Source organism: Colletotrichum graminicola (assembly GCF_000149035.1).
Source record: "Colletotrichum graminicola M1.001 genomic scaffold supercont1.16, whole genome shotgun sequence".
NCBI classification, from domain to species: domain Eukaryota; kingdom Fungi; phylum Ascomycota; class Sordariomycetes; order Glomerellales; family Glomerellaceae; genus Colletotrichum; species Colletotrichum graminicola.
In genome coordinates, this window is record NW_007361020.1 from 532,433 (window position 1) to 557,283 (window position 24,851).

At 54.6% G+C, this 24,851-nt stretch overlaps 6 protein-coding genes across 6 annotated transcripts; 5 read left to right on the plus strand and 1 right to left on the minus strand.

The window, feature by feature from the left end:
- Nucleotides 1-168: 168 nt before the first annotated feature.
- Nucleotides 169-2,604, plus strand: GLRG_04966 (Ulp1 protease family protein; the record flags this gene model as incomplete). The annotated part of the gene is made up of 1 exon (XM_008095651.1): nucleotides 169-2,604. One exon carries the CDS (start codon nucleotides 169-171, stop codon nucleotides 2,602-2,604), a length of 2,436 nt encoding a protein of 811 aa, XP_008093842.1.
- A 363-nt stretch (nucleotides 2,605-2,967) lies between these two features.
- Nucleotides 2,968-4,755, minus strand: GLRG_04967 (WD domain-containing protein; the record flags this gene model as incomplete). Its single annotated transcript, XM_008095652.1, has 1 exon — nucleotides 2,968-4,755. The coding sequence occupies one exon, from the start codon at nucleotides 4,753-4,755 to the stop codon at nucleotides 2,968-2,970; it is 1,788 nt and encodes a 595-aa protein (XP_008093843.1).
- A 311-nt stretch (nucleotides 4,756-5,066) lies between these two features.
- Nucleotides 5,067-6,211, plus strand: GLRG_04968 (proteasome A-type and B-type). The gene is made up of 4 exons (XM_008095653.1): nucleotides 5,067-5,194; nucleotides 5,264-5,421; nucleotides 5,526-5,775; nucleotides 5,862-6,211. Coding segments are annotated over exons 1-4 (612 nt in total). The 5' UTR covers nucleotides 5,067-5,192; the 3' UTR covers nucleotides 6,064-6,211.
- Nucleotides 6,212-9,313: 3,102 nt separating this feature from the next.
- Nucleotides 9,314-11,487, plus strand: GLRG_04969 (DEAD/DEAH box helicase; the record flags this gene model as incomplete). The annotated part of the gene is made up of 2 exons (XM_008095654.1): nucleotides 9,314-9,486; nucleotides 9,573-11,487. 2 exons carry the CDS (start codon nucleotides 9,314-9,316, stop codon nucleotides 11,485-11,487), a joined length of 2,088 nt encoding a protein of 695 aa, XP_008093845.1.
- Nucleotides 11,488-13,499: 2,012 nt separating this feature from the next.
- Nucleotides 13,500-15,564, plus strand: GLRG_04970 (INO80 chromatin remodeling complex Ies1; the record flags this gene model as incomplete). Its single annotated transcript, XM_008095655.1, has 2 exons — nucleotides 13,500-13,974; nucleotides 14,030-15,564. The coding sequence occupies 2 exons, from the start codon at nucleotides 13,500-13,502 to the stop codon at nucleotides 15,562-15,564; spliced, it is 2,010 nt and encodes a 669-aa protein (XP_008093846.1).
- A 3,924-nt stretch (nucleotides 15,565-19,488) lies between these two features.
- GLRG_04971 (ABC transporter) lies at nucleotides 19,489-24,061 on the plus strand (the record flags this gene model as incomplete). Its single annotated transcript, XM_008095656.1, has 3 exons — nucleotides 19,489-19,872; nucleotides 19,978-21,692; nucleotides 21,748-24,061. The coding sequence occupies 3 exons, from the start codon at nucleotides 19,489-19,491 to the stop codon at nucleotides 24,059-24,061; spliced, it is 4,413 nt and encodes a 1,470-aa protein (XP_008093847.1).
- Between the last annotated feature and the right edge of the window lie 790 nt (nucleotides 24,062-24,851).

A 24,851-nucleotide genomic window follows, 5' to 3' on the forward strand; every position in this document is an offset into this window, starting at 1 on the left:
CGGAGACGCTTTGTCTTTGGGGCTTTGGGTGGAGAATAAGCTGAAAGACTTCTCTACACTTACAATGAGTTGTACTACAGCCGATAGGTAAGTCAATGCACGCTGAAGTTCTTCTGCGCCCAACTAATGAAGGCCAGCGAGCAACTTGAGAAGACCTTTAACAACCAAATGCAGAAGGCCAGTGTTTGGAGCGAGAAGCGCGCGTCAAAGCCAGATGACATCAAGTATCTTGAACATCAAGAGAAGACCAAACTAAAGCCCGCTGTGAACTCGACGCCAGGGATTCAGCCGAGACCAGCTTCCGCGCAGCAGAGTACTCCAACCCAGACCGGTCGTCACCTCCTGCGACGCAGCATGCAGGTGGACGGCTCAGAGTCTGCGAAGACTCACACGCCTATGACAAACTCTTTCTTTGTTCTCAATGATGTCGAGGATTGCCAGATCGATGCTCAGCGAACTAAGACACTGTCTTCTAGACGGGTGAAGGATGGGGCTTCTCGGTTGATCTTGAACTCGTCGCCCAGCGTGTACGGCCGCAAATCCCCCAGTCCTATCTCCTGGATCAACCAAAATCCCGACTGGGTGAGCATTTGGGACGACAAGCCCCTTATCTTTCCTGCCATCGGCAAAAACAGAGCTTCAGTCTACCGTGATGACATCTCGCGTCTCGAGGAGGGCGAGTACCTAAACGACAACCTGATCGGTTTCTATTTGCGTTATCTTCAGGCCAATCTGGAACGAGAGAACAAGGCTCTGGCTGATCGGATTCACATCATGAACACCTACTTTTACCCTAAGCTGACTGACGTGAAAGCGGGCCGGAGCATCAACTACGAAGGTGTCAAATCATGGACAGCAAAGATTGACCTATTCTCGTTCGACTATATCATCGTTCCGGTCAATGAGAGTGCCCATTGGTACCTGGCAATCGTATGCAACCCAGCCAAGCTGCTGCAGAGAACCGATGAACAACCAAAAGCTGAAAAAGTGGATCCCGCAGAGGGCCCCGAGGACAAGACGAATGGAGAACTCAATGAGCATCCAGCCGAGGGGAGTTTGATATCCACTGTTGGCGAACGGGTCGAACAAATGAGTCTAGATGAGGACAAACCAGAAGAAGAGCAGCCAAAAAAGGAAACGCAGAAGGTCGAAGAGAAAAGTCTCAAAGTTTCGTCCAACAAGCAGCGGCTGCCTCGGAAAGTCATAGGAACCTTGGCTCGAAAGCAGGATCCCACTGAGGCTAGAGTCATTACACTCGACTCGTTAGGCGTCGGGCATTCCCCTACTTGCGGGAATCTCAAGTCGTACCTTGTTCGAGAAGCGAAAGACAAAAAGAACTTGGAAATCGAGCCGCCCGGCACCTTTGGCATGACGGCAAAGGGCATTCCTGAGCAAGAAGATCACGCAAGTTGTGGCGCTTTTCTCCTTGGCTACATGCGAGAGTTCCTTAAGGATCCAGATGGCGTGGTGGCCAGGTTGATACGCAAGGAGACGCCGGATTGGGATATTACATCTCTTGCAATGCGAAGCGAGCTCCGTAATATTATCATCGAAAAGCGAAAGGAACAGAATGCACTGGCGGCAGAGAAGAAGGCCAAGCGAAAGTCGAATATTCAGTCACCTGCCACCGGCAAGTCGCCAGAGAAGTGTCAAGAAGCAGAGCTCGCTGCGCCAAGGACTCCCCAACCAGTGCTTGACGCGCCAAAGAACCCGTCATCTACCGTTAAGGGATCCCCGGCAATTGCTCATCTATCATTGCATAGTCACGGCAGTCCGTCTGCAAACGATGCAGTTGATGCCGCAGGTGCACATCCCCCAGCAGCCGAGCCTCCCACACAAGCAGTGCCCTCTACAGATGACAAGTCTCCCAAAGACGTGGAACCTTCTCTGCAGATTGAAGCTCCCCAATCGTTATCTACTGTTGCTGCGACTAGTGAGGAGAGTGGGTTGCTGGAACCCCTAAAAGAAAGCTCAGAAGGACTACGAACGCCAGTCCTCATGCAACCGCACACCGCCGACAGCTCAACGCCAGCTCGCCTTCGGACCAGTCCGCGTCATACCAAAAGGAAGCCTGCCAACGATGGTGATATGTCTGGGATGTTGCCTCCGTTGGTTTCTTCGCCAGCCAGTCCTGCCAGCGAGAAGAAGCCGGCTTCCAGAAGTACCAAGAGGAAACTCAGTAACAGCGAGATTCTTTTGTGCCAACTGCCTTCCTCGCCATCACAGTCTAACCGTCACAACGAGCTAGTCACTCATCGATCCAAGAAGAAAAGCATCTCTCCAAGTCAGCAGCTGCTTGGTGAGATGCAGTCCTCACCCGTGTCGACGCAGCGGAGCAAATCAGCACTGGGAAATGGCGGCAAAGTGGCCAGGAGGCCGGAGAGCATCGTCATCGAGGACGAAGCACCCCCCAAATCATCACCGCGCACAATGATGGACGGCCCTACTGTGACGAGCCGCTACTTCCCAGCGAAAGAACTATCTCGCATTCCTTCGTCGCCGTCGTCAGAACCAAATGCAAAGCAGAGGCATTCTATGAGGAATGTTGGAGAGGCGATACCAAGTATTGAGAAACCCGAGACCGTGGATCTCACCGCCCAGTGAAAAAGACTTGCGTCACGATACCCTGATTTTAAGGTTGACAGTAAATGATTGGGATGGGAGTGGAAGTGCGAAAGCCAAGGGAGGCTGGGTCTATCGGACAGATCAGCGAGATCTGCTATCAAGTGGCGCGCAGCGTTGTTCAGGTAGCATTGCCAATAGATTTAGAGCACGGCTTCTTGAAGGTAATGAAGAAATGAATATTTTTCTTTGAAGAGTGACCGCAATTTACTCGCGGCCGACGGAGAGTAGAGGCTCATATCATAGTTCGTACATTGTGGTACAAGATGCTCTGTAAGTGCCTTTCTCCTACCCCACTTTCTCTCTCTCGACATCGTAAGAGGGGAAACTTCTATATGCTTTTTGTTACTCGCTTTCCGAATTCGATGCGTCATTATGGTTGCCGTTCACCTCCGGCTTTTTCAAGACTTTGGGCACCTCAAACACATATCCACCGTTCTTCCCCTTGCCCTTGCGCATCTGCCACCTGCCCAGCCTGTGCTCCTTGCCAACCGCCGCCACAACGCAAACGCCATCCTGCCCACGCTCACCGCGTTCAAAGATGGCAATATCGTTAATCACCCCCTTCAAGCCGCCGGCGGCATCTTCTGGCTTGCTCTTGCCGGCTCTCGAGACCTGCTCGGCCTCCGATGTGAGGACGCCCGCTGCTTCGATTTTTCTCTTGTCCTCGCTTAGGCGCCATACCCTTATGCAGCCATCCCAACTTCCACTGAGGATGACGTCTGAGTAAGGGATCGTCTTGAGAGCCGTGATCCACCGCGGTTGCGGCGGCGGCACGATGCTCGGGTCCGGATTGTGATCCGCCGAGGCCTCGTCCGGCCGGAGGGCTTGTTCCAGACCGTGGGCCATGGGGAAGATGTGTAGTGGCTTCTTTTTTGTGACGCTCCAGAGAGCAAGGGAGCCGTTATCGCTGCCCGTGACGAAGAGCTCATCGTCAATCATGGCAACACGGTCCATACTGCCCTCGTGCGGGAGTGACCGCGGGTCGACGTCCGGACGGGACTTCTTGTCTACGGCGCCGCCGCGGAAGACGAGCTGCGTCTCTTCGGCGACCTTCCACAGACGTGCTGTCCGGTCACGTGCACCTACACTCACGCAGCGCTCCTGAGCAAGAGCGTCGATGTCCACAATTTCGTCCTGGTGGCCGAAAAGGGTCTCGACGTAGGCAAGCTCGTCCAAGCTCCAGACCTTGACCGTGCGGTCCTTTGAGCAAGAGTAGAGCTGGTTCGTGCCGCGGCGAAAGGCGAGACCGGTGACAGCGTCGCGGTGGTGGGTGAAGACGCGGATGGGCTTAAGGGTCTCGGCGTCGTAGATGATGAGCCTGCGGTCCTCGCCGCCCGTGACGACGTACTTGCCGTCCGGCGACGCAGCAACACACAGGATCTTGTCAACGTGGCGCTGGAACGACTTTTTTGTTGCGAAGTGTAGGTTGCCCCTCAGCCAGTTGTCTAACTCGGGCTTCTTGCGCGGCGGGGCGGGCGGCTTCTTGGGCTTCTTCTTGGTGGTCTGCGGGAATTGGTGTTGGGGGAGGTCCTGTATCCTCCACTTGTGCAGGTACATGTCCTTGGTCGTTGTGTAGGCGTAAGGGGCATTGACGGCGACGGAGGTGAAGGTCTCGGTGTTGTTGCGGAAGAAGGACGAGGTCGCGCGGTCGAAGGCGAGCTCGTCGACGAGGGTGCGGTAGACCTTGCCCTTGGACTCGGCCACGTCCTCTTGTAACCGCTCGTTGATCAAGTCGCGGTCAATCTCGGCGGCGTCGAAGCCCACCTCGTCCACTTGCTGCTTGACGTTCTCGAGGTAGCGTTCCGCGAGCCGCAGGCGGCGCTCAGCGGCAGTCTCGCCCGCGACACCGTCGTCCTCCGACGAGCCATTGTCGCTCTCCTCCGCGGCGGAGACTATGTCCCCGTCGTCCGAGTCGCTACCCGAAATCGATTCGTCGTCTTCATCGCGCTCACTTCGCTTTTTGGAGGCGGGTACTGCCGCCGTCGCGGACCTCTTGCCTTTAGCCGCAGACGATTTCGGAGGGGCTCTGTTGGAGGACTTGGAGGCGGCAATTCGCTTCTTGGGGGCCGCAGGGGCGTCTGTTCTTTTCCGCTTCTTGTTCGCGCCGGGGATTGTGAAGAAAGAAGACATTCTGGGCAGAGCTTCCTGGGGCGTGCTTTGCCTGGGTATCTGGGCAACTTTTTTTTCGTCCTAGCCCGCCTACATCGACGATATTTTTTTTGGAGGTGGGCTTCCCAGAAAAAAAAAAGTTCGGTGGGTACGTATCTCGGAGAATCAGATGCCAGGGTGGGGTGTCGATGCACCCAATCAAGAGCAGTACGACTGGGGGTGTGGTTTTTCCGGGTGACGGCGGTCTACTGGGGCAGAATTCACCCACGGCGGCCCGTTCGCTTCAGGCTGTAGCTTGACTGCGCGTTCCGGGGGGTAGCTTGACCGACCTTGGAGGTTGAAGGCTGACGAACAACCGACCCTTATTAACGACGTACGAACACCACTATCACCACTACCAGAACCTCCACCTCCTCCTCAACAACGAACTATCAGCCGCAACCGCAACAGCAGTCAAGATGTGAGATGCGAGATTTCCAATAATTGGTCGAACAAGATGCAGCGAGCTAACACAACTGGCGTCTGGCAGGGAGGTACTACTGGGTATCACGGGCAAGGACTTTACCATCATCGCAGCTTCCAAAGCTGCCATGCGTGGCGCGACGGTTCTCAAGTCTGCCGACGACAAGACGAGAGCGCTTAACAAGCAAACACTGATTGCATACTCTGGCGAGTCGGGTGATACTGGTCAGTAACCGCCATGATGATGCTCCTACCCCGCTGGAGGAACACCCCTCGTCGGTGTCGTCACGATGCGGGAAGGTATACTAACACCGCTCGGTCACCCCCAGTCCAATTCGCCGACTACATCCAAGCGAACTCTCAGCTTTACTCGATGCGCAACGAGACGGACCTCTCCCCCTCAGGCCTCGCCAACTTCGTCCGCGGGGAGCTCGCCTCCAGCCTGCGGTCGCGGAAGCCCTACAACGTCAACCTGCTCCTCGGCGGTGTCGACCCCATCACACAGAAGCCCGCGCTGTACTGGCTGGATTACCTTGCGTCGCTGGCGCCTCTGCCATACGCCGCCCACGGCTACGCACAGTACGTTGAAGCATGCAAGCTGCCAAGCCCTGGTGGCTCCAAGGTTGTTGGGAAAGATACAGACACGGCTAACACGGGAATCATAGGTACTACTGCCTGTCGATTCTCGATAAACACCACCACCCCGACATCACACTCGGCCAGGGCATCAAGATCCTCAACATGTGCACGGACGAGCTGAAGAGGCGGTTACCGATTGACTTCAAGGGCATGACGGTCAAGGCAGTGACCAAGGACGGCATCGTGGACATCGAGTTCGACGACGACAAGGTTGTGAAGGCTGCTTAAGGCGGTGGCCTGCGGTGAGATGATGACGGAGGGGAGAACGGGCTTTTCAACGATGGGTGCGCTGCAGCATCAGCAAAAGAGGCCTTGCCAGCAAAATGTACTACTAGACCGGGCTGGTAAATGATACAGACATCAGTTCTATTACGAACAATCCGTGCTTTTGTTACGAGGGCTTTCGACTTGCACTTTATATGTGACGACGGACACTATTGCGTACCCAGACATTGACCGGCGTAGTTGAGGCAATCCAAGAAGGGCCTGTCGGCATGTGGAATGAGAAGACGGCATTGATTATGAAGGCCGAAGGTCAAGCCTTCCTTTCCTGCAGCCACAAGGCTGACCCATACTTGGACCTAACCGTGCATGAGAGTGGTGTGATGCTCACTGTATCAGTATGCTGTGTCGGGCCAGTTATTGCAACAACAGTTGGGGGAGGGGGCAGGTGCTGAGGTCACAGTTTTGCCGCAGGCTCAGGCATGCCGTGGGTTTTGAAACGGGCGGCCGGGCCAGGCCTCAGTGCAAAGGATTACTTTGGTTCTCCCGGGAACCTTTGAATCGTTCGTTGCTTTTCCTTTATCAGAAGAGGCCATCCCATCTTTCGTATGTTTTGTGGGAAAAGGCAAGGAGCGGGAGCGGATGGTTCCGAACTACTCGTAGGTGATACGCTTGGGTACATGCCTACCGGTAGTCCAATAGTCTGGGCTGGGAGTAGCGCTTCAACTCGCGCCATGGTGCGTTTCCCTTGTGAGAGTCGAAGCTGACTAGTCTCTACACCTTCCTTTTACTGTTCTTTATTGGGTGACAGCGGTGACTCGGCTGTTCCGATGCGTCAAACGAGTGGAATCTTTGGTGTTATGTCTCGCCGGCCATCGGTTGCGCAACATTGTTTTGCCGTCGAACTCGAAGGCAGTAATGTACTGCGCTGGGCTTGATCCTAACCTAAGACGCCGGGAGGGGCCGATGGCCAAGCAACTCTCCTTCACCCCCCCACGGAATGACGTTTACTGCTTAGGCAAGAAGTTCAAAGGATGGTATTGATAGGCTGCTACATTGTGAGGCGACCGTTCCGTATGCATGTCGCATGACGGTGTCTGTCTGGTGGTCATACCTTTTGGATAGAAATGACGGCGAAGGACTTCGATAACGACCATGAAGAGATGTGGGTCTTGTTGTTCCCCTCGTCCAGTTGACAGTGTGTTTGGTTTCAGCGTTATGCCACCTCTCGTCACTTGGGGGGTTTTGATAGCCGTATTGCTCGGACTCCGTTAGCTTACCAGAACGGCAGCTTATCTTTCTTGGCAGCAGACACCAGACTGGATTGCAGAACTCGCCTCAGTTGATGTGTATCTACCTGAGGGTTTTATCGGTTTGCTTGGACAAGCCTGCGCTCTTTGGTCATCCCATAAGGAGGCTTGGCCGGTCAACTCGCAACCGATGTCATTCGGTTTGTCGCCACTTGGCCACTTGCCTCCATTTTTGTTGACTCCATTGCGGGGCACCCTGTAACCCCGAGCTTGATCACTTATTTTGCTTCCCGCACACTATTACTATGTACCTCCGACACCCAACCGTGCCAGCCAGCCCAGTCAAAATCGAGCATCCGAACTGCCAGCCTTCCACAAATATTAGTGTACAGTAGTCTACTCAAAGTTGTCCAACCCTGGCTTCTCATGGTAGCATTCGGAAGCGGTCTCTTCCACTACTAGCATAGCATCGCTACCTACAGTTAGGACTGCCCTAGGTGTCGGAAAACGTTGTCGTGCAAGATTCAGGGTCCTGTTCGCGCGCGGGCCGGAGCGTCATGGACGTGACGTTTGTTTGCCTCAGCTGAGGTATGGCATTTATTTATCTGCTGGCAACCAGACGCCAGGTGCCAGGTGCCAAAGTAGGTACGTACCTTGTTTGGGGTAATTACAGGTAGGTATTTCTTTCCACCTTTGGTTCCTCCTTCAAAGAAACCGCCATGGGATTGGCTTCCGTCTCTACCCTCCCGTTCAGTCCAATGGGATGCCGAATAATTAGAAAGAGACTTGGGTACGCTGCCAAGGCGGTCCCTCTTAAGGTCGCACAGGTGCTCCGTACACAGTGGTAGTAGCATAGACCTAGAAAGAGACACCGAAGAGAGAAGGAGAGGGAGTGCGGATACATACGTGTAGGTAGCAAAAGATTAGCACACCAGGGGGGGGGCATTTTGGCCGCTGTTGGCTGCAGAGACGGTTTAGCGTGGGCTGTCACCTCACATGTCATCATCCTCCGGTCGTCCACCAGGTAGAAAGCAGGCGCATGCTACACGTCTTTCAGGGTGACCAATCCGGTGCCTTGCTTGTCCACCCCCTTGGCGGGATGTAGCGGATGAGGGGGGCCTGGAGCCTGCCTGTCTTAGGGACCGCCCGAGCGGTGGGCGGGCGACCCTACTGGGCCCAGTGTTGCCAGTCCGGTCAAGGCCCTTGAGGGGCGAGCCCATCCTCGACTAGGTACTCTCGACTCACCTTACCGCGGGCAGGTGTGGGAGTGGGTGGAGGCAGGTGTAAAAGGCAATAACAAGGGGAGGCGAAGGGGGAAGGCGGCGCCGAATTTTTCTGGGGGGGCAGGTACCGCCTCTTGGTGCCGTGCCAGTGCCAGCACCAGTGACAGTGCCCTGCCCAGCAATATCACCAGTGCCAACGTAGGTAGATATCTACCTAGACGGCAGGGGTGTCTGGCCTTTTCTGGTGGATTCCGACACAATCTCAAACCAATTTTTTTTTTCTCCCCTACCTACTTCTTGCCTCCTCCGATCTTCAAAATCCCTTTTTCCCTCCCACACCTCCCCTCTCCCACAAAACTCTTCCCACCTCACACAAAAAGGGATTCTTATTCCTTCAACCCCATCTTCTCACCGACACATCACTTTTCATCACTTGTTCTCTTGTCTTTCCTTTGAAGCATCTTGGGAAATACAAGGCTCTGAACTTAATCGTCGTGCGTTTTCAGCACAACGCGACTGCCTAATAGACGATCCCGAGAGACGAACATTTGGAAGTCACCCGACTTTCGGTTTTTCATTTCTCTTTTCCATCCTTCGGTTTGCTTGTTTTTATTCTCCCATACAAAAACAACCGCGGACCGGCTTCCCTTTACTCGCACCTACTCTCAGCTGTCTTTTCAGTCGCTTCGAGAGTAATCCAAATTCGACGATCTTGCGATACCCTTCTGTCGACACACGAAGCAACCTAAACTTCCTTGGACACTCGCGATCAAATCATCCATCATGGCTGATCAACTCAATATGTCTGGCTTGAACATCCAGGACCAGAACCAGCCCCGCTCCTACATTCCTCCCCACATGCGTAAGATGAATGGTGGCCCTCCGGCTCCCGCTCCGGCGGCGGCGGCGGCAATGAACGGCGGCGGCGGCGGTATCAACAACAGCGCCTGGGCAGGGTCAGTCTTCCCCATCGATGCGGAATATCCTCATCTATCCCCTCATTCTTGATTCTGGAACGACATACGCTAACCGATCCACACAGTAGAGGTCAACAGAATTTCGATGCTCGTGCGCCTGCCGGTGGTGACTGGCCTGCCATGGGCGGCCCCGGCGGCCCTAGCGGTCCTCCCGGCCCTCCTCCTGCCCAGCAGCAGTCCTTCCACCCTCGCGGTGGTCGCGGTGGCTGGCAAGAGGGCGGTGGCCGTGGTGGATACAGTGGCGGCTACAACGGTGGTGGTGGTGGCGGCCAGCAGGCTCGTGGCTCTGGCGATGGCCAGTGGCGCGACGGCAAGCACATTCCCGGCCCTGCCAACCCCCGCATCGAGCGCGAGCTCTTCGGTACTGGTGTCGACGACGCGTCCAAGCAGCAGACTGGTATCAACTTCGAGAAGTACGACGACATCCCCGTCGAGGCCTCTGGACACGACGTCCCTGAGCCCGTTCTCACCTTCTCCAACCCTCCTCTCGACGACCATCTCATCAGCAACATCGAGATGGCCCGCTACAAGGTTCCTACTCCGGTTCAAAAGTACTCGATCCCTATCGTTATGGGCGGTCGCGATCTGATGGCTTGTGCCCAGACGGGTTCCGGAAAGACTGGTGGTTTCCTCTTCCCCATTTTGTCCCAGGCCTTCATCAACGGCCCTTCTACTGTTCCCCCGAATGCTGCCGGTGGTTTCGGCCGTCAACGCAAGGCCTACCCTACATCTTTGATCCTGGCTCCTACTCGTGAGCTGGTTTCCCAGATCTACGAAGAGTCTCGCAAGTTTGCGTACCGCTCTTGGGTCCGCCCTTGCGTCGTCTACGGTGGTGCCGACATTGGCTCCCAGCTCCGCCAGATCGAGCGCGGCTGTGATTTGCTCGTTGCCACCCCCGGACGTCTTGTCGACCTCATTGAGCGTGGTCGCATTTCCCTCCAGAACATCAAGTACCTTGTTCTCGACGAGGCTGACCGCATGCTTGACATGGGTTTCGAGCCCCAGATTCGCCGCATTGTCGAGGGCGAGGACATGCCCAACGTTCAGAACCGCCAGACACTCATGTTCTCGGCTACCTTCCCCCGTGACATTCAGATGCTCGCCCGCGACTTCCTGAAGGACTACATTTTCCTGTCCGTTGGTCGTGTTGGTTCCACCTCTGAGAACATTACCCAGAAGGTCGAGTACGTCGAGGACGTCGACAAGCGCTCTGTCCTTTTGGACATTCTCCACACGCACGGTGCCGGTCTCACTCTCATTTTCGTCGAGACCAAGCGTATGGCCGACTCCTTGTCCGACTTTTTGATCAACCAGAACTTCCCTGCCACTTCGATTCACGGTGACCGCACACAGCGTGAGCGTGAGCGCGCTCTGGAGTTCTTCCGCAACGGTCGCTGCCCTATCCTGGTCGCTACTGCTGTTGCCGCTCGTGGTCTTGATATTCCCAACGTCACCCACGTCGTCAACTACGACCTGCCCACCGACATTGACGACTACGTCCACCGCATCGGTCGTACTGGTCGTGCCGGAAACACCGGTCACTCCACTGCATTCTTCAACCGCGGCAACCGTGGTGTCGTTCGCGAACTTCTCGAGCTTCTTAAGGAGGCCAATCAGGAGGTTCCCAGCTTCCTCGAGACTATTGCCCGCGAGTCTTCCTACGGCGGTGGCCGCGGCGGCCGTCCTCGCGGCGGTGGTCGTGGACAGGGTGCGAACCGTGACTTCCGCAAGTTCGGAGGTGGCGGTGGCGGCGGCGGCGGCTTCGGAGGTGCCCCTGGCGGCGGCTTCAACAGCGGCGGCGGCTCTGGCGGTTACGGTGGCAGCGGAGGCGGCGGCTCTGGCGGCGGCGGTTTCGGCGGCCCTCCTGCTGCTGGTGGCTACGGTGGTGGCGCTGGCGGCTACGGCGGTGGTGGTGGTGGCTACGGTGGCGGCGGCTACGGCAACCCCGGTGGCCCTGGAGGAAACTCTTCCTGGTGGTAAACACATTTCCATCATGACTACTGGCGATTGTGATGCACATGGAGGCCTCACAATAGCTCGCCATGCAGTTTCTCTGATAGGCTGCGAGTTTTCGATGTCTCGTTTTTCTTTTGGTTTGCGCGCATGGGTCGACATGGTACGCATTCATCACGCTTTTTCTGCATTTCAACTTTTTTCGACACGGCGACATGATCCCGAGAGCCGACGGTTGTGCGTCTCATTTCTCGACGAGAAGCATCATCGGGTGTTCGGACAGGCATCGGCATCGATAGAGAGCATTTCTTTGATTTTGCTGGACCGAAACTCCATGATACCCTTAGACCGACATTGGGAAAAGCTTTGAGAATCGACAGGGCTGCATGACAACACACATGCGGTGTGCTGCAGCGTGGCCTGATCTACGGATACACGACACGGATCCTGGATCTGCCTACGCATTACGAAGATCATGTTCTGCTTTTCTTCCAGCGTTTCCCGAAGGGCATATTCGACGCTTTTCGATGATAGAAGGGTCATGCATTTCGCCGTGCATACAATAGACAAAAGTGGATTTCTCGGTCGTCTGGTCATCATCGACGCGCTGCTGCAGATCTGCCCTCGGGGCAAACAAGGCAGGGCAGCGATGTTGAGGACAAGGCGGCAGCATAGACTGGACTGGTAATGGAAGGTTCGGATGGACGGTCGACAGGACGGTTAATCACGAGACGTATTGAGAGCGGGAACCAAAAGCCCTCCCAGGCACACAGATTTGGGATTACAACAGGGGAGGGGTTACAAAAGTTCTTGCTCTTAATCGGTAATGGCCACACATGGACGTGGTCTTCAGCTCCTGCAATAGAAAGGAATTGCGGGGAGCTGGAGGCATCAGAGACTTCGGTCTTGGGTTCGGGGCGAGGCGGCCGATCAAGGTCATCCCCTGGTAGACAGCCAGTCTGGACTGAGAAGTCCCAATAAAAACAGATTCTGATATAAATATTTTTCGTCTGTGGAGACTTGTGCACCGTGAGGTCAAGCGGTATGCTGCAATCCATCATAACGGCAAGATATGGAGCCGATTCAGATGAAGAGGCCAAATACATCTTTAGCTTCGAACTCGTCGTCCTCGACGCCATCGAACAAGAGGTGGCGCGCTTCTCAGGTAAAAGATGGGGAATCAAAATCGGGTTGATTCGGAAAGTCAACACAGTGTTTTTGTCCCGAGCCTTCTGCAATTGCCTCTATCGCGTCACATCATTGACTTCAATGAATACAGAGTGGAAAGAGTTGTGGTGTCTGTGCCGGAGGCGGAGGGTTGGGGAATTGAGTCCAGAGAGCTAATTGGTTCCATAGGCAGCTAAGTAAGGCTGGGGGAAGGAGTCCAGATAGCGGAGGTATAGTAGGTTACAGTGGGTGCGAGCAAGGAACACCGAAAGCATTGCTTGGAACCTCGAACCCGTCCGTCCGTGGTTGGTGGGATGCTAATCTAAAATTAAAGACGCCTTGGGCTTTGGGAATAGAGCCCTCCGTGTAGGTAAGCCCGCGGTGCTGTACGGGACTGTCCTGGAAGTTTCCCAACCCAAAGTGTGGACAATAGACTCTTTCGCTACCTTTAGTGGTTGGTGTCAGCCTGACGCGCTGCCCCAAATCGTGAGCCGCGCTCCGTGCCTCGCTTTTGGAGAGTTGCATAGCAGCGGAATCTGAACATCAGCAGCTGGTCTGGGCGGTCGGCAAAGTCCAACCCAACACAGCACGTCACATCAAAGTCCGATCCATCATCCACTTCCTTCAATTCACCCGACCCGCGCCCTAATTTCCTTCCAACAACACCACATCCCTTAATTCGAACAACCTCACAGCTCCATACTCGCGGCACTCACGCCTACTGCCGCATTCGCGCGACAAGCTAGACGACGCTGGACCAATGATTGCAACCCATCCGGATATACTCTGAATCATTGACTCCCGCCAATTGACCAACCTCACGCCGCCCTTCGATATCACTAGCTTCTCCCAGTTCCACTGCGGGCGGCGCAATGTCGGACGCAGAGGCGCCTACCTCTCCTGCGCATGGCGATGAGGGCAAATCCTTTCTCTCGCAGGCCATGACCGAAGACGACGACACTCGAATGATGGACGGCACACCCGAGCCAGGCGAGAAGACATCAGGCCGCGGAAAGGGCAAGAATGCAGCAAAGGAATCATCCAGCAACATCACTGGCAAGATTCGGCACCTAAAGAAGGAGGACGGGGAGCCGCTCTGGCGCAAAGACATCCAATACGACTTTCTCAAGGCTATCTTCGATGACGAAACAGCCGTCTTCACGAACTCTTACGAGCCCGAGAGACCCCGCCAGAACTTTGCCGATCTCTACATCGACACCATGTCGCGAAGCAGCAAGACAAGCAAGGTTCTTCGCGATAAGCTCCTTAGCGACCGCACGGCAGCAAAGGGTATGGCCATGGTCTGCCTGCTGGTCAACATCGGCAGAATGAACACGACGCTCAATTGTAAATCCATCTCTTCCATGTGCCCATCGATTGCCAGCCGCTAACAGTTCTGCAGTCTTCCCCGAGATGCGAGCCCAATTGCGAACATACCACGCCATCCCCTCCCTCCAGGCACACCAAGATGCCCATGCCTACAAGCAACTCCAGGATGCTCCGAGACTGAAGTCCATCCTCAAGGGTGGCGCCGAGGACCGCGAAGAGCCTGGCAGCCTCAACAAGATCAAAGCTCGCGATGTTCCTCGAACGAACCCCGTCAACCTGCTCTTCGTCATCTGCCAATCGGCCGCAAAGATCGCCGAGCTACACTTCCCCCCCGGACGAGAGTTCCACGACCTAGTCATGAAGACCAACTACACCAGTATGTCCCGCGCCAAGGCATTCCTTTGGATCATGTGGTTCTACCTCGAGTCCGATTTCACGGAAGAAGGATGTGACGAGAACCCCTTTGGCCCAGGAGTCGACTACGGCGTGGACGTTGCTAACCAAGGCGTTCCGAATCTCATCGAGATGACGCCAGAAGAGGAGGCGGCAGAGAATGTTGATACGGCGCTGGAGATCAAATTCGGCGAAGAGAAACAGAAGATGCGTGCCAAGATTCTAGAGGCAGACCAAGCCTATCTGGCCGACAACCAAACAAAACGTGGCTCGAGGACATCTCGTGTCATGGCCGAGGATGGACCGGCCATCTTACCTCGAATCCGCCCTTCGAAGCACGAGTCTGATATGGATAGCGTTCGTTCGACGCCGCCACCCAAGGCGTTGGCACGCGGGCTGGGGGGGTCAGCTCGACGCGGAGGTGCACCACTCAAGTACCAGATCTTCGAGGCTTCTTCTCCGGCAGGCCCTATCCATGGCTCCGCCGAGGGCATCGTTGCCAGAAAGCCTCGGCCGCCGACAGCACACCAAATTGCGGTGGAGAGAAACAGAAACCAACGGGTTGAGTACATTCTTGATCGTGGCTACCGCAAAGAACTACATAAGGCGAAGAAGAAGCGGCAGCAGGGAAGCACTCTTTACCGCGCTTTCATGCGTATCAAGCAAATTGAGACCCCGTTCGAGGACAGCGACCCGGAGGACGATCCCCGTCTGCAGCTGGCAAACAACGATGGGAGCGCCGGACCCTTCAGACAAAGAGGTATCGGGGGTATCGCGCCCCTAGCATCAGAGAGCGACGACTTCGGCGAAGAGGCGAACGCCTACGCCGCAGCATTGAGACGTACCACGCGGCGACTGAAACGATGGGATGCCCATGAAGGACCTCCCCTCGGGGTCGTCCCTCCTAGGAAGAGGAAGAAGGCCAACGGCGAAACTAACGGCAACGCCAACGATGACGCGGGCGACATGACCATGGACGTTGACGCGCAGAGAGCCTCGGAGATGAGGGAGGACTCACAGACCCATGCGAACGGCGATGCCAATGGTGACGAGACGCTCGGCGACATGACGATGGGAGACGTCACCATGGACGATGGCGACGACGCCGACAAGACGGCCGCCCCCGATGATGACGAAGAGCTGGACGACATGGACAGGTCTCTGCTAGGCCTTGCCGCCGAAGACGCCGAGGATTCTGCCTCTGAGGACGACTAGAAAGCGTCACGGGTCTCTCGTCGTCTTTTCCGGCTCTGTTGGAAGACTGGATGAACCCCATGATGGGAATCGATACGCAGGGAACTGCGATCACGCCTTCCTTCTAGTGACGCCTGCACCAGCTTTGCTGGGGCTCTGCGGAGCGGTTTTTTGTGCCGCTTTCTCATTTTGATCGTTTTTTTTTTCTTTTTTTTTCCTAGACTTGTGGGCGTACGGGTTGTATACTAGCAGCACGAACAAGACAATATCAAAATTGGGCGCGAAGGGTTCGCAAACAGAAGGGGGGAGACCTTGTAGACATCCGAGAAGCTGGGGAGGGGAGGCATTTCTATAAGAAGCGCATTGCGGGTTTTCCCGTCTTTGAAGGAACTGGTCTTCTTGCTCATGGGTCGTTTTCTTCTTCTTTTTCTCTAGCTCATTACACATCGTGCCGATGCTCACGACATGGGAGTTCAATGGATATTTATACACACGACGCAGTTCCTCGCCATGTATTTGGCGTTTCCTCTTATATCTTTATCGAGGGTAGTGTGACGTCGGATCCAAAGATCAACGGTTCATTCGGTGTTGATTGAAATCCCGTGGAAAGGGTCATTGAGGAAACTATAGAACAGACCGACAGGAAGGGTTGCTCACGTCCCCAGCTTGCCAACAACCTGAAGAGGTGGCCGAGAGGTATGGTACTAGTAACTGAACTGGAGTATGTTCGAGGCGGTTTACTCGACCACGTGTTTTTGTAGTTTAAGAGTTATGGGTATAACTGTTAATCAATCCCCAGCCCCTTTCCCTCGGCCTCATTTGTTTTTCTTACGCAGAAATGTATTTAGTGAAGTATGGTCGACCAGGCAGATTAAGAGGGGAACACGACATGTACTGAGACTCCCGCCTTGCGCGCGGTCTGCTAGGATTACTATAACATCAAATATTGCCCTGCAGTTCTGGAGATGGGCCTGGCCTCTTGGGTGTTGATTCCTGCGGTGCGCACGTTGATCATTTAGACCTCCTCGACAATCGGCGAGTTATTCTGTTTCGAACGGCAGGGGCAGATGACGCTATCGAGTTTATGAACTTACAGCAAACATCGTACTTCTGGACCATCAAGGAGTGTCACATCTGAGCTTACCCCTAAACAATAAGAGACCTGGCGCGAGTTCTTGATCCAGATCAGGCAGCTTGCCAAATGACCGTAGCCCCGTTCAAGCCCTGAGGCTACCATGTGTGCATGTTCCGCCTACTGTCGGCTGGTCATACGCGGCTGGGACGGCCTTGGCTCGACGCGCGTCAGAAGTCCCGTCCGTCTCCGTCCTAGGCGGCAGCCAGAGTGCGAAGCTGCCTATACAGACGGATAGAGTTTGATGAGTGTAAGCGACTCGGCCAAAGCTCTAGAGCAACTGGCAACATGGCCGAGGGCCGTCGGATGGGTTCAGGACAGCACTAAAGGGGACTGCACTGAACTACTGCAGAACTCGACGCTATCAAGGTTGCCCGAATCCCAGATATACAACTTGATGGCTTACGACAGGACGACACGCAAAAGTTATGCATCCAATCACGAGTGTTGGACAGTGAACAGCACGAGTGGCTAGTTGGTCGGAGACCCAACCGTTCTCCTCCTGGCCACGACTTGTCGGTCGGGGACTTCAGGCTGGTTAGCATGGCGGGCCGGTGCTTGCTTTTCAGACTCTTGTCGAGGTCTGCCGGTCCTTCTGCAGCTACCCTACCAAGAAGCTGATGATCTGTTGAGTCCTTGGCAAAGAGGTTTCAGTATTCCTTCTTGGGTTCCGGGTTTACTCTAGGTAGTTACAGAGGGTGCTAACGAGCAGTCCAGCCGCCGTATCTCGGTATTATCCGGTTACCAAGCAACCGGCTAAGAGAGGGTAGAGCTGAACTCCGACTAAGTCCGCCGCCCCCTCTATCTTCGGAACCGTTTCGGCCAACAGGTGCCAGAAGAAAGAGTTTATGCCAAGATGACGGGGAGAAATGGGGCACATTGCCTAGGGGTGGGGGTGTTGACCTATTTCTTATTTCATCCTGCCGATGTCCCATGATAACGACCAGGATGGGGGGAGAATAGGGTCGGAACCCGCCAGTCGCCAAGCGTAGCTTATTCGCCGGCCAGTGCGCTGAGCTCACTTCCTCTGTGATGCGATAAGTTTGGACGATCGAGGCAATCGAGCAGTATTACTTGCGTGCCCTGGCCGGGCAGTGTTGATACCTATCCTTCAAAAGGCTCAGCAACTACATACTCAGGGGCCATTTGCAGCTATTTCTGTCGTTGTATCGCTTGAGTTGAGTCATGCGCAGTCTCGCCCAGTGCTTGGACGGTATTTCGCCGTTGTTGAAAGTAAATGTTAGGATGATGGGGCGATGAGAGGTGTTCGTCTGATGACGAGGACACGGCGCGCTGACAGCGTTCACCAAGACCGCGAGGCGGCTCTGTCGCATCAACAGACGGCGGGGCTCGGTTAGATGACTACAGAAACACGAGGTAGCTTCGGAATGTGACTTCAGCTACTCTGGGCGAGGTTATTGAGACGGATATTTCTACGCACATACTAGATACCTAGGTAATGTACGATGTAGGTACCTAGTAGAGGATGCCGTCGTGTGCTTGGTGGGCCTCTGTTTGAAGGACAAGTCTAGCCCGGCACGTTGAGTGTTGAAACCGATGTTGCAATCTAGTTGCACACAGCATTCTGCTGGTTACGCATAATACTATTGGGTGCAGCAAGAGAATTTGTTGGTTGGCGCGTTGACTAGCTTGAGCGGGATTCCTCGCCTGGTTCGCCGAGCCATTGTCATCGGTTCGGTGGTGCGAAAGCACCTGCCCTTGTTTTCGTAAAAAAATGGCACCGGCTATTTGCACTCGCACTTGCAGTCTGCTTCGTCTCGATTACGTCGACACGCACTTGCCGAGGAGTGGCACCTTCTTGCCTCGTGCTAGCCGTATCATGGCATCCAGCACCCCCTGTCTCCTCGTTTCGTCCTGTGCCAGTTCCCCTTCCCTTTTCGTTTTCCTTTCCTTCCTGCTGTCCTGCTATGGCCATCCCGGACGAGCACTCCGTGCCTACCTACCTACGGATACTTGCCTACTATCTAAGGTACTCCGTACCTAGACAATCAACCAAACAACCCAAGCAAGCAGTCGCGGCTCGCTCTTTCCGCCCAGCACGACCAAGTTGTAGGGAAAGGAAGGGCTTCCCTTTCTGTCCTTGCCCACACTAGTCCTGCGTAGCATTTGTGCATGTACACTACATACCGTACCTACCTAGTCACAATGAGTCTCCACCTGACATCCATATATCCATATCCGCTGCTGCTGATACTAGTGTAATGTAGCGTTGGAATTCTTTCCGGGTGGATAGGACCAATAGTCAAATCATGTCCCGTCTCCTTGGCCGCCCAGGACAACCTATCGCATGCCCATCTCCTAAGCTGCTGCTGAGGGTTCCATTTCGCTGACATCCCACCACTGTCGCTAATCTTTATCATTACACGTACTGTCCCCCACATTGAGACCGTAACCGACTACGTCTTTGACTTTTCTGCTCTTGTTGCCCCTTCTTTATTCTCACACCGTTCACAGTCTCCCCCTTACCCACACCCTTCCCATAGTCCCGTCGGATTTCGTCACAAAACCCGAGACGTATCTGTTGTTTATAGGCAGGCCCCCGGGATGCACATCTGCCCGTACTGCCACGAGCTGTTCTCTCCCTAGTGACAGACATAAACGTCCATCTCCGATCAAACAGCAAGCGTAGTGAGCCTCGCCCCTCTTATCAAATCAGCTTCCCGCCACTCAGAGAGCAATATCGGGTTTGCCTTACTGTCCCTTCCACCTGAGGCTCCAGACAGGCTTTACAGTCTAAAGCCAAAGGACTACCAGCCAAACAGGACTCACATGAGTCTTCTGTCAGAGTAGGCATGGCAGACAAGGACGAGAAGACCAATATCACGGCCCCCGACCCACAAGCCGCTGCTGTTGAGCCTATCACGGCCAACGCCCAGGAAGACACCGCATTTGCCATTGACATCGACAAGGCAGTTGAGGAGGATGGTGGTTCCCAATTCCACGAGAAGAGAGCCAGACCCGGCCTGAAAGCAACCAAAAGCCATGCTACTGACACCAGCGTCGCTACCACAACTGCCACACGTCGCCAGCCTGAAAGCAAGCCATGGTACAAGACGCCAAACCCCCTGAGATGGGGCGGCATCCCACCCGTTCCGGAAGAGAAGATTGTATCTCGGGAATACAAGGCCAGCTTCTTCAGCCTGTTGACCTTCCAGTGGATGGCCCCAATAATGACCGTGAGTGAAGTCACCCAGTGCAGTACTGACATGAGATCGAAAGGCTTCGACCCTTGTCAGGTCGCTCCAAATCTGCGAGCCATTGTGCTGACTTTATAACCGTAGGCTGGGTACAAGCGGCAGCTGGAACCGAACGATATCTGGGCTGTCAATCCGGACAGAGCCACGGATGTCATGACTGATAAATTCAAGGCTGCCTTCAAGAAGCGCGTCGACAGAGGAGACAAGTACCCGCTCTGGTGGGCGTTGCACGAGACTTACTTTTTCGAGTTTTGGCTCGGAGGTTTGCTCCAGCTCATGGCTACTGTCTTCCAGGTCATGTCCCCCTTCACCCTGCGCTACCTCATTCAGTTCGCAAATGACGCATACGACGCTTCTCGGCGAGGTTCGCCGCCTCCACCCATTGGCAGAGGAATTGGTCTGGTTCTTGGCGTCACCTTTATGCAAATCTTCCAGAGCTTGGGTACGAACCATTTTATCTACCGTGGCATGATGATGGGTGGTCAGTCGAGAGCCGTCCTCATCAGCGTCATCTTCGAGAAGGCCATGTCTCTGTCTGGCCGTGCCAAGGCCGGCGGCATTAAGGAGCCAGCCAACAGCCCGCCAGTGGCCGAGAAGGGAAACAAAGAGGGAAAGAAGAAGGGGAAAAAGTCCGATGCCTCCAGAGGCCCAGGCGTTTTGGGAGATGGAACCGGCTGGGGAAACGGTCGAATTGTCAACCTCATGAGTGTCGACACGTACCGTATCGACCAGGCCTCTGCTCTGTTCCACTTGTCGTGGACCGCTCCTATATCCTGTGTCATCACGCTGGTTGTCCTGCTGATCAACTTGAGCTACAGTGCTCTGGCCGGCTTCGCCCTCCTGGTCGCAGGCCTCCCTTTGTTGACGAGGGCCATTAGAAGCTTGTTCAAGCGGAGAATGGCCATCAACAAGATCACGGATCAGCGGGTGAGCTTGACCCAAGAGATTCTGCAGTCAGTGCGCTTCGTCAAGTACTTTGGCTGGGAGACCGCGTTCCTTGAACGTCTCAAAGAAATCCGAAAACGCGAAATCCACTCCATTCAGATCTTACTGGCCATCCGAAACGCCATCAACGCCGTTAGTCTATCGCTACCCATCTTCGCGTCCATGCTGTCATTCGTTACATACTCTAAAACGAACAATGCATTGAACCCCGCACAAGTCTTCTCGTCCCTGGCTTTGTTCAACGGCCTTCGAATCCCACTTAACTTGCTGCCTCTGGTTCTTGGTCAGGTCGTCGATGCTTGGTCATCCATAAAGCGTATCCAGAGTTTTTTGCTAGCCGAGGAGCAGGAGGAGGATGTGGTTCTCAAGCCAGACGGAGAGAACGCCTTGGAGATGACAAATGCTAGCTTCACCTGGGAACGGACGGCGACACAGGAATCCGAAAAGACTGTAGCCAGGGCTGGAAAGGGCGCCAAGAAGGGCGCTCCTAAACCTTCGGCAGTATCAAAGGCCACCCCCAAGCCTGACGAGCCATTGAATTCGTCCGGGGACAGCACCGGTGATGAAGCTAGCACCCTTGTTGAGGAGGAGCGAGAACCATTTAAGCTTCAGGACCTCAGCTTTGAGATCAAGAGAGATGAGCTAGTGGCCGTCATCGGCACCGTGGGAAGCGGAAAGACTTCTTTACTGGCCGCACTGGCAGGCGACATGAGAAAAACATCTGGCGAGGTTGTTCTCGGTGCTTCTCGGGCATTTTGTCCGCAGTATGCCTGGATCCAGAACACCACGGTTCGCGACAACATCCTCTTCGGCAAAGACATGGACAAGGAATGGTACCAAGAGGTTATTAACGCGTAAGTGGCACACTCGGAATTTCCCCTACCATGATCTTTGCTGACCTAGACTTAGCTGTGCTCTCCGGCCTGATCTTGCCATGCTGCCGAACGGCGACCTGACTGAGATCGGCGAACGTGGCATCACCATTTCCGGTGGCCAGAAGCAGCGCTTGAACATTGCGAGAGCCATCTACTTCGATTCCGATATCGTACTCATGGACGATCCTCTGAGTGCTGTTGATGCTCACGTCGGACGTCACATCTTCGACAACGCCATCCTTGGTTTGCTAAAAGGCAAATGCAGAGTGCTGGCGACTCATCAGCTGTGGGTTCTCAACCGGTGCGACAGAATCATTTGGATGGAGGGAGGCAAGATTCAAGCTGTCGACACCTTTGACAACTTGATGAGAGATCACCGCGGCTTCCAGCAACTGCTGGAAACGACTGCACAAGAAGAAGAAAAGGACGATGCCCCCCAAACCAACTTGGCCGAGGCGCCCCAAGGTGACAAGAAGAAGAACAAAAAGGGCGCGGCTCTCATGCAGCAGGAGGAGCGTGCTGTCTCAAGCGTCCCCTGGAAGGTATATGGAGACTACATCCGGGCCTCCGGATCGATTCTCAACGCGCCCTTCTTGTTTTTTCTCCTGATTCTCTCTCAGGGGGCAAACCTCATGACCAGTCTGTGGCTTTCGTACTGGACAAGCAATCGTTATCCTTTGTCCGAGGGACAGTACATTGGTATCTATGCCGGCCTCGGTGCCCTTCAGGCGATCCTTATGTTCATCTTCTCGCTTCTTCTATCCATCCTAGGCACCAAGTCCAGCAAAGTCATGCTGCGGCAGGCGGTGACCAGAGTCCTCCGCGCTCCCATGTCGTTCTTCGACACGACTCCCCTTGGCCGAATCACGAACCGATTCTCGAGAGATGTCGACGTGATGGACAACACCCTGACTGACGCTATGAGAATGTACTTCTTCACGTTGGCCATGATTTTGTCCGTCTTTGCTCTCATCATTGCATTCTTCCACTACTTTGCCATCGCACTTGGACCACTGTTTGTCATTTTCATACTTGCTTCGTCCTACTACCGCGCGTCGGCGCGTGAGGTCAAGCGATTCGAATCGGTTCTCAGGTCGACTGTGTTTGCCAAGTTTGGCGAAGGTTTGAGCGGTGTCGCCAGCATTCGAGCCTACGGACTCAAGGATTATTTCATCAGCGACCTGAAAAAGGCCATTGATGAGATGAACGCTGCGTACTACCTCACTTTTTCAAACCAACGCTGGCTTTCGACTCGCCTCGACCTGATTGGCAATCTGCTAGTCTTTACTGTCGGCATCCTCGTTGTGACCTCGAGATTCAACGTGTCGCCCAGCATCTCAGGCCTGGTCCTTAGTTACATCCTCGGAATCGTGCAGATGATCCAGTTCACCGTGCGTCAGCTTGCCGAGGTCGAAAACGGCATGAATGCTGTCGAGCGAATCCAGTACTACGGCACCCAGCTCGAGGAGGAGGCGCCTCTGCACACTATCGAAGTCCGACCTTCGTGGCCGGAGAAGGGCGAGATCGTCTTCGACAACGTTGAGATGCGGTACCGAGCCAACTTGCCCCTTGTGCTTTCCGGCCTTTCGATGCATGTGCAAGGAGGCGAGCGTATCGGTATCGTTGGCCGGACTGGTGCAGGCAAGTCATCTATCATGTCCACTCTCTTCAGACTCGTTGAGTTGTCCGGAGGCCACATCAGCATTGATGGTGTCGACATCTCGACGATTGGTCTGCATGACCTGCGATCCCGCCTGGCCATCATTCCTCAGGATCCTACCCTTTTTAAGGGCACTGTTCGGTCCAATCTTGACCCGTTCAGCGAGCACACAGACCTGGAGCTGTGGTCAGCCTTGCGACAGGCCGATCTCGTCCCAGCGGATGCCAACCTGGGAGACCCCAGGTCCAAAGACTCGTCCGTCATCCACCTCGACTCGGTTGTCGAGGAGGACGGCCTCAACTTCTCCCTCGGGCAACGGCAGCTCATGGCTCTGGCTCGCGCCTTGGTTCGCGGCAGCCGCATCATTGTTTGCGACGAAGCCACATCTTCGGTCGATATGGAGACGGACGACAAGATCCAGAACACCATTGCCACTAGTTTCAGGGGCAGGACGCTGTTATGCATTGCACATCGGTTGCGCACCATTATCAACTACGACCGCATCTGCGTCATGGATGCTGGCCGGATTGCGGAACTGGATACTCCTCTTGCATTATGGCAGCGGGAGGGGGGTATCTTCAGGAGCATGTGCGACCGCAGCGGTATTAGGCTCGAGGACATCCGCAATGCGAGTGACAGCACGAGGTCGGAGATTCAGGAGGGCCATTCCAATCAGAGTGGCTTGTGAGGTGACGCTTACGCGAAGGAAAGGAAAGTTGGGTATATAATAAAAAAAAAAGTAAGGGAGATGGAGAGTCTAGAAGGAGAGAATTTGTAATCATGGGAGACCGGCGTTTTGAAACTCAGTTTAACTCATACCCACAGCTCAGAGTCTCTCCTGCATCGAGCCCTCGGCTCTCCTATATTGGCAAATCATGTTAGATCTAGAAATCCAATGAGGGAAAAAAGAAGAGACATGGCGTTTCGCTAAAGATCTGACAACCTACGGCGTGAAGTCTTTTGTGACATCGTACCGCCGCCACCACCTTGGGCTCCTGGATGCTCCCGATGTCTCGGCTCCATACATGATGCCGAGAGGAGAGGGCAAGATAGAACAAGACAAATGGCCAATTTTAACGAGGACCCGCAGTGATTTGGAGGGGTTCCACGCCTCTCTCTTGTGTGGTACAGACCGCGGGGTGCTGTTCGACGTAACACGGCATATACCGGGTGACTGGCGCTGCCGGAAGAAGCGAGAGAGAGAGAGAGAGGGGATTAGTGTGTGCAAACTCGTCCGTACTGAGGTATCGATAAGCAGCTTTTAACAATCAATACGGGGCCTAGTTACTCTGGCTTCGATCTGCGTTAAGAGTCGGTGCAGCGGTATGAAAAAGCCGATGGTTCCTAGAAGTCCTCTGCATCGGACGTCTGCCAAGGTAAGATTCATTGTCACAAATGCTCCATCACCATAGTGTCGACCCAAAACGTATTGATCTTGACTCGCATAAGAAATGCACTACGTAATGGCGGGGCTATAT

Excerpts from the sequence above, each read along its gene's own strand:
- GLRG_04968 (XM_008095653.1), top strand. Across the intron at positions 5,422-5,525 it reads TGGCGAGTCGGGTGATACTG|TCCAATTCGCCGACTACATC; the intron begins GTCAGTAACCGC and ends GGTCACCCCCAG. Across the intron at positions 5,776-5,861 it reads GCCGCCCACGGCTACGCACA|GTACTACTGCCTGTCGATTC; the intron begins GTACGTTGAAGC and ends CGGGAATCATAG.